General features: G+C 44.3%; 2 protein-coding genes across 5 annotated transcripts in view; one reads left to right on the top strand and one right to left on the bottom strand.

The window, feature by feature from the left end:
* Positions 1–7,169, bottom strand: part of TEX14 (testis expressed 14, intercellular bridge forming factor) — a 143,382-nt gene extending 136,213 nt beyond the window's left edge. For 3 of the 4 annotated variants that reach the window (XM_025361598.1, XM_025361600.1, XM_025361601.1), the window contains exon 1: positions 7,053–7,169. The gene's annotated coding sequence lies outside the window, so the exon portion shown is untranslated. The remainder of the gene's footprint in view (positions 1–7,052) is intronic. The other variant, XM_025361602.1, reaches the window with a different exon arrangement.
* Positions 7,170–7,258: 89 nt separating this feature from the next.
* RAD51C (RAD51 paralog C) overlaps positions 7,259–13,721 on the top strand; it is a 43,148-nt gene continuing 36,685 nt past the window's right edge. The window contains exons 1-3 of the mRNA XM_025363538.1: positions 7,259–7,896; positions 10,039–10,297; positions 11,803–11,969. Of these exons, the coding sequence (XP_025219323.1) occupies positions 7,779–7,896; positions 10,039–10,297; positions 11,803–11,969 (544 nt within the window). The 5' untranslated portion in view covers positions 7,259–7,778. The remainder of the gene's footprint in view (positions 7,897–10,038; positions 10,298–11,802; positions 11,970–13,721) is intronic.

Raw genomic sequence — 13,721 nt, 5'->3', positions numbered from 1 at the left:
GGTGGATCACTTGAGGTCAGGAGTTCAAGACTAGACTAGCCAAAACGGCAAAACCATGTCTCTACTAAAAATACAAAAATTAGCCAGGCGTGGTGGCAGGCGCCTGTAATCCCAGCTACTTGGGAGGCTGAGGCAGGAGAATCGCTTGAGCCTGGGAGGCGGAGATTGCAGTGAGCCGAGATTGCACCACTGCATTCCAGCCTGGGCAACAGAGCAAGATTCGGTGTCAAAAAAAAAAAAAAAGGAATTTCAGATTTGACAGATAAATAGTTAATTAGGTGAAGGAGGGAGAGGTAATATTATAGACATCTGCAAACACTGTTGAGGGATGAGGCCTAGCATACACAAGGAACTAAGAAAAGGGCAAAGTAGCAGGAGTATAGGAAGCAAATGGGAGAGAGGAAAAGGAAGAAGCTAAAGAGGAAAAACAGGGGCCAAAACATGCAAGGCTTTTTTTAAGCCTTATTAGGAAATTTGGTCTTTATCCTAAGAGCAAAATAAGATGCGGTGCGGTGCCTCATGCCTGTAATCCCAGTGCTTTGGGAGGCTGAGGTGGGTGGATCACCTGAGGTCAGGAGTTCAAGATCAGGCTGACCAACATGGGGAAACACTGTCTCTACTAAAAAAAATACAAAAATTAGCGGGGTGTGGTGGTGTGCACCTGTAATCCCAGCTACTCAGTAGGCTGAGGCAGGACAATCACTTGAACCTGGGAGGTCGAGGTTGCAGTGAGCTGAGGTCACACCACTGCACTCCTGCCTGGGCGACAGGGCAAGACTCCGTCTCAAAAAAAAAAAGAGCAAAATAAGGAGTGACATAACTGAAATGTACTGTAAAAAGATCATGCCAGGACGACCATGGTGTCTTGCACCTGTAATCCCAGAACTTTGGGAGGCTGAGGCAGGAGGATGACTTGTAAAACCAGTCTGGGCAATACCTTGTCTTTACAAAAAATTTTAAAAATTAGCTAGGCACAGTGGCATGTGCCTGTTAGTCTCAGCTTCTTAGGAGGCAAAGGCAGAAGTACCTCTTCCTTGAGCCCAGGAGTTAAAGGTTGCAATGAGATATGATCATGCCACTGCACTCTATGACTGGAGTGCAGTGAACATGCAGAGTGAAAGGGAAGGAGGTGTCAAGGATGATTCTAGGTTTATGGTTTATGCAGATGGAAGGATGGATATGTGGTTCATGGAGGCAGGAAATGCAGGAAGAGGGCAAGGTTCTGGGAGTGGGGTGAAGATAATGAGTTAGATTTAAGATAGGCTGAGTTGCAGGAGACTGAATTGTCCAGTAGGCAATTAGATTTTTGTATCTAGAGGACAGAGGGTCAGGGCTAGAAATACAAATTTGAGAGTCACTGCCATGCCCAGGTTATGGAGGATGTGCTTGCAAAAGAAACAGAAAAGCCCAACATGTAGAAAAGAAATCAGAAGTGTGTCATTACAAAAGCCAACTAAGAAGAATGTTTCAAGGAGTCTATGGACAACAAATACATATTGTGCTTCTATTATGTATAAGGTCTTGTAAAATTGATACTGCTACTATATATGGCTGAGGCCTTAAAGAAGGAAGCTTTATCATAACCACCTCTAAAGCTATGCCTTGATTCAGAGGTTTTTTTTTTTTTCCCCCCTCAGTGTGAACAACATTCACTTCTTTCTCCTATTCCCAAATCCACTTGAACAAGAAAGGTTACCTTTTCTTTTGAGATGCAGTCTCGCTTAATCACCCAGACTAGAGTGCAGTGGCGGAATTTCAGCTCACAGCAACCTCCATCTCTGGGGTTCAAGAGATTCTCCTGCCTTAACCTCCTGAGTAGCTGGGATTACAGACGCCCGCCACCACACCTGTAGGGAGCTGAAGGTCCGTGGGATGTGACCAACTCAGCATTCCACTGGAGGCTCTATGATCAAACAGCAAACTGTTAATCATGAATGCAGGATGTGAACAAACTCATGACTGCTCCTGCTGACAGAAGATTTGCTGGAAGCAATCACTCCCTGGCACTGAGGTTATCTACTGCAACATCTAGAGAATACGTCTTGCAAGCCTACTCTGGACTGAGCAGCTGACCCCTTCTTCCACCCGCCTTCTCACTATCTCTTTTACCTAATAAATACAGAGGGCTGTGTAAAGCTCAGGGCAAGGTGTCCCCTGACCCCTTGTCCACTAGAGGCAAGATGCCCCCTGACCCCTTCTTCCAAATATACTCTTTTGTCTCTTGTCTTTTATTCCCACGTTCGCCCTCCTTTATTCAGCCCATAGGTCCGTGTGGGTTACATAGTGGTGCCCTGATCAGCGACACAATCAGGTGCTCTACACACACCCGCCTAAGTTTTGTATTTTCAGTACAGACAGGGTTTCACCATGTTGGCCAGGCTGGTCTTGAACTTCTGACCTCAAGTGATCCACCCACCTAAGCCTCCCAAAATGCTGGGATTACAGACGTGTGCCACTGCACCCGGCCGTGGTTACCATTTTTTAAAGTTCTATGTTCTTAGGCTAAAAAAAAAATAAACTTCTCCCCAGCTATAACAAAACTATTCATATTATTCCTCTCCTACATCTCCAGAAACAGCCCAGTCAACCTGAAAATGTCTTGTTATTGGAATACTCTGGCAGGTTAACTATAGATATTAGCAGCAATAGCTCCTTCCTACCCATAGAATTACATCAAGATAGCTACACAAGTCAGAAATGCAACATGCCAGAAATAATAAAGATCCTGATAGATTATAAGCTCCATGAGGGCAGAGAATCTGTCCTGTTTACCCTGTCATCTGGCACAAAACTAGCAATTAATAAGTATTTAATCTTGTTTTAGTGATCCAATCTCCAGAGTGCTAATCCTGAATGGAGACCCCAGTCATAGGACTACTGTGGATCAAGTCAAAGAAAATAAAATATATAAAAGTACTCTACTTCGGCACTTTTACAATTGTAGACTTTGTTTTGTTCTGTTTTTGAGACTGAGTTTTCCTCTTGTTGCCCAGGCTGGAATACAGTGTCGTGATATCAGCTCACTGCGATCTCTGCCTCTCATGTTCCAGTGATTCTCCTGCCTCAGCCTTCCGAATAGCTGGGATTACAGGCACCCTCCACCACCCTCAGTTAATCTTGTGTTTTCAGTACAGATGGGGTTTTACCACATCGCCCAGGCTGGTCTTGAACTCCTGACCTCAAGTGATCTGCCGGCCTCAGCCTCTTAAAGTACTAGGATTATAGGTGTGAGCCACTGTGTCTGGCCTAATTGTAAACATTTTTAAAAAACGTCTTAGCATTAGCATTCTGCTGAGCTAGGTATTCTATAAGGATTTATTCCAACTGAATATGCGCATTAGAATACTGTAAAAACTGAGAAACAGACTCAGATTATGTACCTTTTTTTTGTGATAAGTACTGTATATGTGTTAATTTAATCTTGACCAAACCCCAGGAAATAATACTTTCTACTTGCAGTTGAGGAGACTAAGTAACTTGCTGAAGGTCACATGGTTGGTAACTTCCAAACACGTGATACAAATCCAAATCTGTATGACTCCGCAGCCCATGCTGGTTTGCCCATAGGAATGTCTCTCAAATTTTTTTATGAGGTAACCTCAAGTTGCAAGAAAAACCAAAACATATTCCCAGGGGGGTTTGGGAGATTACTGAAGTATCCAGTTTAAGCCTGATGTGTCTCTGAGCTCATACTTTTCTCTTAAATTTTATTTTTTTTCATTTTTTATTTATTTATTTATTTTTGAGACGCAGTCTAGCTCTGTCACCCAGACTGGAGTGTGGTGGCGCAATCTCAGCTTACTGCAACCTCCGCCTCCCGGGTTCAAGCGATCCTCCTGCCTCAACCTCCCGAGTAGCTGGGACTACAGGCACATGCTACCACACCCAGCTAATTTTTTATATTTTTTAGTAGAGATGGGGTTTCACTGTGTTAGCCAGGATGCTCTCGATCTCCCGACCTCGTGATCCACCCACCTCGGCCTCCCAAAGTGCTGGGATTACAGGCGTGAGCTACTGCACCCGGCTTAAATTTTATTTTTATATTTGCATTTTACCCCCACATTTATTTATATATGTATATTTTATTTATTTTTTTTGAGATGGAGTCTCGCTCTGTCACCCAGGCTGGAGTGCAGTGGCGTGATCTCGACTCACTGCAAGCTCTGCCTCCTAGGTTCACGCCATTCTCCTGCCTCAGCCTCCCAAATAGCTGGGACCACAGGTGCCCACCACCACGCCAAGCTAATTTTTTGTATTTTTAGTAGAGATGGGGTTTCACCGTGTTAGCCAGGATGGTATCAATCTCCTGACTTCGTGATCCACCCACCTCAACCTCCCAAAGTGCTGGGATTACAGGTGTGAGCCACTGTGCCTGGCCAATTTATTTATTTTTAGAAGGACTCTCTCTCTGTTGCCAGGCTGGAGTGCAGTGGCCCGATCTCAGCTAACTGCAACCTCCACCTCCCGGGTTCAAGCTATTCTCCTGCCTCAGCCTCCTGAGTAGCTGGGACTACAGGCACGCGTCAGCTAATTTCTGTGTTTTTAGTAGACAAACGGTTTCACTATGTTGGCCAGGATGGTCTTGATCTCTTGACCTCATGATCCACCCACCTCAGCCTCCCAAAGTGCTAGGATTACAGGAGTGAGCCACCGTGCCCGGCCTACCTCACATTTTATTAATGTTTATTTTCTTTTTCAAAATTTTTAATGATTTATCCATACTACACAGACGTAATGTTTGCTTAATATAAACCATTTCAAATGACTTACCAGGTAAATCATTTAACTCTTCCCTCCCTGAAATATTTTTTTGAGAAAAGTGATAATATAAGAAGGTGCACCTTCCATATTTATCCCATAGCTTTGTTTAGATCCTAGTGCCTGGCTTCAAAAACCTGGATCCCAGTTTGAAAGCATGACTACAAAGCAAATTGCATTAAAGACCTCTTAAGAATGATGATGAAAATTATTATTATAGGCAAGGGCCAGAAGATTTTTGTTTTTTTTGAGACTGAGTCTCACTCTATCACCCAGGCTGGAGTGCAGTGGCGCGATCTAGGCTCACTGCAAGCTCCGCCTCCTGGGTTCAGGCCATTCTCCTGCCTCAGCCTCCCAAGTAGCTGGGACTACCAGTGCCCGCCACCATGCCCGGCTGATTTTTTCTATTTTTAGTAGAGATGGGGTTTCACCATGTTAGCCAGGATGGTCTTGATCTCCTGACCTTATGATCCGCAAAAGATATTAACAGCACTTAATTGTATAGCTATAGAGTTGAGTGTGTTTTTGTTTTGTTTTGTTTTTGAGATGGAATCTCACTGTCACCCAGATTGGAGTGGAGTTATGCGATCTCAGCTCACTGCAACCTCGGCCTCCCAGGCTCAATCGGTTCTCCCACCTCAGCCTCCCAAGTAGCTGGGACTAGAGGCATGCACCACCATGCTGGCTAATTTTTGTATTTTTTATAGAGATGGGGTTTTGCCCTGTTGCTCAGGCTCATCTCAAACTCCTGAGATCAAGCGATCTGCCCTCCTAGGCCTCCCAAAGTGCTTGGATTCCAGGCTTAAGCCACTGTGCCAGGCCAGAGTAGTTCTGAACTTTCCACTGTCAATGAAAGAAATTCTAAACACGACCGATTCCACTGAGTTTGACCAAACTAACTGAAGACTTATTGTTGAATGTGGTAATACCATGTTTTTTCTTTACCCAAGAATCTGGGTGGTTTATAAGCATAAGCGTGAATTCTCCCTGAGGATAGTATTTATGTGCTGAGTGCTCAAATATAGACCATATTAGAAGTTAAGCAATGGGTTGAGTGGCCAACCAGATTTTGGTCAGTCCTACAAGACTTACTCTGACCTACCAAATGGGGTATAAATGCTTCTTGTATTCTCCCCACCAGTAGGGACTCAAAATTTTAATAGCTCAGGGTAGTAAAACGGATGCTAGGTTTGAATCTTGGCTTTAAGAAAACCGTGCTGAGGTGTTTTGTTTGTTTGAGAGAGGGTCTCACTCCGTCACCCAGGCTGGAGTGCAGTGGTGCGATCATGGCTCACTCCCAGGCCAAAGGGATCCTCCCACCTCAGACCCCTGAGTAGCTGGGACCACCAGTACATGCTAGCATGCCTGGCTAATTTTTTGTACTTTTGGTAGAGACGGTGTTTAGCCATGTTGTTGAGGTTGGTCTCAAACTCATGAACTAACTCAAGGTGATCCACCCGCCTCGACCTCCCAAAGTGCTGGGATTACAGGCATGAGCCACTGCGCCCGGCCAGCTTTCTTTCATCAGAATTGATATCAAACTATATGCTGAGCTTCTATGTCCTTATCTTCCTTTTGGCATGGCTATGCCCATTTGAAATGTGTGGGATTTGCTAAAGTGCTCAACATACGTTGTTTCCTTTTTTAGATGTAAGTATGTAGAGGACTCTGATTTGCAATATTTAGAAAGTTTCTCTAAGCTAGGAAGAAAAGTCAAGACTAAGAATCATCGCCAACAGGGCCGGGCGCGGTGGCTCACGCCTGTACTCCCAGCACTTTGGGAGGTCGAGGCAGGCGGATCACGAGGTCAGGAGTTCAAGATCAGCCTGGCCAACATGGTGAAACCTCTTCTCTAATAATAATACAAAAATTATCCGGGCATGGTGGCATGCACCTGTAATCCCAGGTACTCGAAAGGCTGAGGCAGGAGACTCACTTGAACCCGGGGGGCAAAAGTTGCAGTGAGTTGAGACAGCGCCACTGCACTCCAGCATGGGCAACACAGTGAGACTCTGTCTCAAAAAAAAAAAAAAAAAAAAAAAAAAATCATCGCCAATAGGTAGGAAGTAAGTTACTCCCTGCTAAATAAGTTACACTCGCTGAGACAAGGAAAGATCTCATAAACCACCTTCTAAACTGCTTCCTTTCCTCCCCAAAGTTCTGTAATTTAGAAGTGGCCACTACCACGGTTTGAACGCCCCTTCCCAACTCTGTACCACAAATGGAGCTCTTGTGTAGCCCAGCCCCTCCCTCTCAGGACCCCAGACCTACTAATAGGGACGTTAGTTGCTTACTTTTCCAGATACTGCTTAAGTTAGGCAGGCCATGAAGAAATAACGGTCTCAGAAACCCCCATGCTAGACATTCGACTCCCGGGTAGGTGTGGGTGGGTGCGCGGAATGGGGAGCGATCCCTCCCAACGGCCGTTGGGGGCTGGCCCACAATCCCTCGCGAGAGCGGGAAAAGCAATGGCGCGAGGGGGGGCGGGGGTCACAAAAGGGGGACGGTCAGCGGGAAGAGCCAAGAGACTGCAACTCTACAATGAAGACGCAGATTACTCCTAATTCCCTGAGCTTTTCACACCAAAATAATGGAAACTGGCCAGTGTGTGCTCGTTACACTCACTACTCCCACTCGAGATCATTCCTATTAGTAACTCTGAGGCTTCACCTAACAGGCCACAGTGGAGGCAAGGAAATGTTGTGTGGAGAACCCACTGGGCCTGGCTGTCCATCCTATGGTCTCCGTCCATCGTTTTACAGTCAGGGTGTACATTTGATGGGGAATCTCTAAATGGGACTTTGGGGAATCATAACGGAATAGTGCACAAGTGTGAAAATTTACAAGCCTGCGCAGAGCTGCAAGGCCCTGAGCCGCGTGCAGCGAGGCCACAGAGCCGACCCCTTCCGCTTTACGTCTGACGTCACGCCGCACGCCCTTGCGAGGGCGTGCGCAGTTTGGCTGCTCCGGGGTTGGTCCCTGAGCTCGCGCGACTGTGCGGCAAGACGTTTGGCTTTGAAATGCAGCGGGATTTGGTGAGTTTCCCGCTGTCTCCAGCGGTGCGGGTGAAGCTGGTGTCTGCGGGTTTCCAGACTGCTGAGGAACTCCTAGAGGTGAAACCCTCCGAGCTTAGCAAAGGTAACGACTCCTGATGGCAAGCTGAGGCACACCGGCCGCCGTCAGCGCCGCCTCAGTCTTCGCTCTCTCGCCTCGGGCTTCAGCCCAGTCTCCGTTAGATTCTGCTGCCTCCCACGTCCGCGTTTACAACGTGAAACAGCTACTTGACTCCACTTACAAGTTGTCTGAATGGTTAGGAGAACTGTGGTCGTGAAAACATTTACTAATTGCGTTTCCTCTGGCAATGCCTGCTGAATGCTTTGAGGATTGTCTCATTTAACCCTCAACCTGCTTACGTAGATTATTTTATTCAGTATATGGATGAGAGAACTGGTATCTTGCGGAGGTTAGGTAACTGTTCATGCTAAGTGGGTTAGGAAATGGTGGAGTCGGAATTGGTTGTCTAATTTTTGCTGTTCCAAGATCCAAGGGGTAAGGGTTAAATTTCAGAAATGCAGGATTTGTGTAGGACTAGAGACACTAAGAATGGGAAAGGGAGTAGAATCCCCGGAATCTTGAGGAAGCGGTAGAAGGAATATTCTCCTTTTGCGTAATTCACTGAAACACCCAAAACCTCATATTCCAGAGCACTGCAGATGGGAACCACTGCATCCCGAGGTATACAAATATGAAGCTGGCGTGGTCACTCGTGCACATTACACTATGACATGTCCAGACCTGTGCTATTCACTGAAGAAGATGGAACAGAATTTTAAAGTACTGCCCTTAATGATGGAAAATACGGAGGTTTCGATTCACCTCTAAAGAATAAGTCTTGTAGACCCAATCTTAACTGTTTAAGTCATACCACACGCAGACTGTGTCCCCCAAAATTTGATGGGCTCTTTTTTCTTCAAGTTGGTTTTTCAAAGAAGAAATATGAGACTCTGAATAATAATCACTAACAACTGTTGACCATTTTAAACAGCCTTGATATTCGACCAAGCTTTTTACATGTATCGTCTCATTCCCATTTTATAGAAGAAAAAAATCTGAGCAAAAAAGAAAAAGTGAAGTAACTTGCCCAAAGTCACGCAGTAAGTGGTGCCAGGATTTACAAACCCAGGCAATCTGATTCCAGCATTCAGGCTCTTGAACTGGATAGGATTTTCATTTCCTAAATGCTGTCATCACCATTGTCTTTTATTAGCCCCGTATTTATGGCTCATATTCTTACCAGATCAAGCACTGATAAACTGATACGTGATGTCATCCTCACCATTATTTCTTTACCAGCTTGTTTTGTAATTGCCATATTCTCTTCTCAGGCCATACTGTCAGATGGGTGAAATTGTGTAGTCGAGGACGCATAAATGTATTCTTTAAAATGCTTATGCATTGGATATTCTCATTAGTTTGGAGTGATACATGAATTTTTTACATCAGTTATTTCCATGAAAAGTTTTTATTATAAATAATATATGCATATTTGCTTCTTAAAGTTGTACCTTGTTGTAGGCAGTTAAAAAATCTGTTTTCATTCTCATCTGAAAAATAATTTGTATACCTTATGAGAGCAAGATAATTATGGCTTCATAAGACCAAAAGAGATAGTAAAAGTGTGGTAATAGTGAGTACATTTTTATTTCTGCTTCCTGAGACACTTGTAGGTACTCAGAAATGCTTTAGTTGAATTGTTTCTGAGGTAATAGGTAATTCTTTATGTGATGACTAAGGCAACAAATGCCTTTATTAAGCTGAATTTTTTTTTTTTTTTTTTTTAACCGAAGTCTCACACTGTCATCCAGGCTGGAGTGCAATGGTGCGATCTCTGCTCACTGTAACCTCCACCTTCTGGGTTCAAGCAATTGTCCTGCCTCAGCCTCCCAAGTAGCTGGGATTATAATGCATGCCACCACACCCGGCTAATTTTTGTATGTTTAGTAGAGACGGGGTTTCACTATGTTGGCCAGGCTGGTCTTGAACTCCTGACCTCAGGTGATCCAGCTGACTCAGCCTCCTAAAGTACTGGGATTATAGGAATGAGCCACTGTGTCCGGCCAAACTGAAAAATTAAATGTTGATAGAATGTTGCATTTTTATGTTTCTCTACTCCTAGCATCACTCTTGTCTAAAAATTAAAATTAATGAAGACAAGCCATTATCATGTTACACTTTTAAATCTCTGAAATTAGGGTTCTTTTTTTCTTATTTTACTTTCAGAAGTTGGGATATCTAAAGCGGAAGCCTTAGAAACTCTGCAAATTATCAGAAGAGAATGTCTCACAAATAAACCAAGATATGCTGGTACATCTGAGTCAGGCAAGAAGTGTACAGCACTGGAACTTCTTGAGCAGGAGCATACCCAGGGCTTCATAATTACCTTCTGTTCAGCACTAGATGATATTCTTGGGGGTGGAGTACCCTTAATGAAAACAACAGAAATTTGTGGTGCACCAGGTGTTGGAAAAACACAATTATGGTAAAATAAACTGTTCTCCTTTTAAGGGTGGGTTTAATAACATATTATGAAAGCAGTATTTTGTACTGTTGGTTTACAGTCAGGAAACCAAATAAGGTATATATGTGCTGTTAATTTTAAGTGTATATGTGCATTAAACAAAAATTAACTTACTATTTGTGTTACTTCAGTATCCCTTCTTGATAAATTGATGCAATTATTTTGATGTGAAAAAATGTTTCTTTTGCAAATTGTAGTGCAGTCTTAAGGTTAAACGGTAAGTTTCTGCTTTATTCATTCCTGAGACGATATTTGAAAGTCAGATGTTTGAAAGTAGATTTATGCCTGGGGTAGTGGCTCATGCCTATAATCCCAGCACTTTGGGAGGCTGAGGCAGGAAGATCACTTGAGTCCAGGAGTCTGAGGCCTGTCTGGGCAGCATAGTGAGACCTCGACTCTACTAAAAATGAAAAATTAGCCAAGAGTGATGTGCCTGTGGTCTTAGCTACTTGGGAGGCTGAGGCAGGAGGATTGCTTGAGCTGGGGAGGTCGAAACTGCAGTGAGCCTTGATCACATCACTGTCTGGGCAGCAGAGTGAGACCCTATCTCAAAAAAAAAAAAAAGAGGCTGAGGGTGGTGGCTCACACCTGTAATCCCAGCACTTTGGGGGGCTGAGGCGGGCGGATCACCTGAGATCAGGAGTTTGAGACCAGCCTGGCCAACATGGCAAAACCCCGTCTCTACTAAAAATACAAAAAATTAGCCAGGCATGGTGGTGCACACCTGTAGTCTCAGCTGCTCGGGAGGCTGAGGCAGGAGAATTGCTTGAACCTAGGAGGCAGAGGTTGCAGTGAGCTGAGATCATGCCACTGTACTCCAACTTGGGTGACAGAGCAAGACTCTGTAAGTAGATTTATGTATAATAAGGAGCTCCATTTTGAGAGGCCTGGAAATAATTAAAATATCCTTAATCGGCCAGGCGTGGTAGCTCATGCCTGTAATCCCAGCACTTGGGAGGCCGAGACAGGTGGATCACGAGGTCAGGAGATCGAGACCATCCTGGCTAACACGGTGAAACCCTGTCTCTACTAAAAAATACAAAAAATTAGCCGGACGTGGTGGCGGGCACCTGTAGTCCCAGCTACTTGGGAGGCTGAGGCAGGAGAATGGCATGAACCTAAGAGGTGGAGCTTGCAGTGAGCCGGGATCACACCATTGAACTCCAGCCTGGGCAACAGAGCGAGACTGCGTCTAAAATAATAATAATAATAAAAATAAATAAAATAAAATGTCCTTAATCTTGGTTTTATAGGCATGCTGTCCCCCAATCCAGTTGATTCACATATGGTCGATTGGTTCACATTATATCTGGAGTCATGAAGAGTTAGACATTTCTGTTGCCTTGGGGAACATATTTGCATTTATAAAACTTTAGTGGTACCTAACTTGTTATTATCTAGAGTTTCAAAAACACTGCCTTAGATCATCATGATGATTTGGTTGTTTGTCATCTTTTTATTGACAGTATGCAGTTGGCAGTAGATGTGCAGATACCAGAATGTTTTGGAGGAGTGGCAGGTGAAGCAGTTTTTATTGATACAGAGGGAAGTTTTATGGTTGGTAGAGTGGTAGACCTTGCTACTGCCTGCATTCAGCACCTTCAGCTTATAGCAGAAAAACACAAGGGAGAGGGTAAGTTAGCAAATGATCCTCTTTTTTTCTGTATTAGTAAAAGCAATTTGCATTTGTGCCCATCTCAGACCTCAGCAACAGACCATTTGGATGTGAAGCCTAATGACTTGACCATGAACTAGTGTTAAACTCTTTTACTACTGTTGCAAAATGAGAAATGCCACAGCCTGGACTGGCTTTTTTTTCTTCCCCTTTTATGGCCCTCACTTCTTCCTGTAGGAGCTTTGGGACAAAACCTATGTATGTATTTCAGTCATCATACTGCATCTTATCAGGTGTAATTTAATGGTTTTGGACACCTTAATATAAGCAGCTGTTGTTAAAAGCGTTTCAATGTATAATAGCTTTCATATTGGTTTTCCAAAAACCAAAGTAGCTTTGAAAACCACGTCTGAGGCCAGGTGCAGTGGCTTATGCCTATAATCCCAGGACTTTGGGAGGCTGAGGCGGGTGGATCACCTGAGGTCAGGAGTTCGAGACCAGCCTGGCCAACACGATGAAATTCTGTCTGTACTAAAAATACCAAAGTTAGCCAGCTGTGGTGGCACATGCCTGTAATCTCAGCTACTCAGGAGGCTGAGGCGGGAGAATCACTTGAACTCGGGAGTCGGAGGTTGCAGTGAGCCCAGATTGCGCCACTGCACTCCAGCCTAGGCAGCAGTGAGACTACTCTGTCTCTTAAAAAAAGAAAAAAAAAAAACCATGTCTGAAATGTTTGAATTGTTAAGCAGATTGACTTGGGGGCTTTGATTATATAGCTGATTTCATAACTGCACTAATTGTTAAAGTGTTTGGGAGGTGTTTTTTGGTGCTTGTTATGTGTGGGAAAAGAAAGAGAGATCAGCCTCTTACTGTGTCTATATAGAAAGAAGTAGGCATAAGAGACTCCATTTTGTTCTGTATTTGAGATGCTGTTAATCTGTGACCCTACCCCCAGCCTTGTCCTTGCAAGAGACATGTGCTGTGGTGACTCAAGGTTTAATGGATTTTGGGCTGTGCAGGATGTGTCTTTGTTAAACAAGTGCCTGAAGGCAGCTTGCTGGTTAAAAGTCATCACCATTCTCTTAATTTCAACTACCCAGGGACCTCTGCCTAGGAAAGCTAGGTATTGTCCAAGGTTTCTCCCCATGTGATAGGCTGAAACAATGCTGCTAAAAGGTTTATGGAGATGTTTGCATATGCATCTCAAGGCACAGCATTTTCCTTTAAACTTATTCATGTCACAGAGATTTTTGTTCATACATCTACTGCTGATTTCCTCCCTACAATGATCCTATTGTCCAGCCACTCCCTTATCTTTAAGATGGTAAAGATAATTATCAACAAATACTAAGGGAACTCAGAGACCGGTGGTGGCGTGGGTCCTCTGTAAGCTGAGCCCCGGTCCCCTGGGCCCACTTTTTCTTTCTCTATACTTTGTCTCTGTGTCTCATTTCTTTTCTCAAGTCTCTCATTCCACCTAACGAGAAACACCCACAGGTGTGAAGGGGCAGGCCACCCCTTCAGTTATGTGAAAATAAAGTGACTGTAAAACAATTTTTTGTTGTTGTTTTTTGAGATGAAGTTTCGCTCTTGCTGCCCAGGCTGGAGTGCAGTGGCACAATCTCAGCTCACCGAAACCTCCACCTCCCAGGTTCAAGGGATTCTCCTGCCTCAGCCTCCTGAGAAGCTGGGATTACAGGCTTGTGCCACCATGCCCAGCTAATTTTGTATTTTTAGTAGAGACAGAGTTTCTCCATGTTGATCAGGCTG

This window comes from Theropithecus gelada, chromosome 16 (assembly GCF_003255815.1).
Source record: "Theropithecus gelada isolate Dixy chromosome 16, Tgel_1.0, whole genome shotgun sequence".
In the NCBI taxonomy this organism is placed as follows: Eukaryota; Metazoa; Chordata; class Mammalia; order Primates; family Cercopithecidae; genus Theropithecus; species Theropithecus gelada.
Note: the sequence above shows the minus strand (reverse complement) of the source record. Positions and strands in the feature narration are given on the sequence as shown.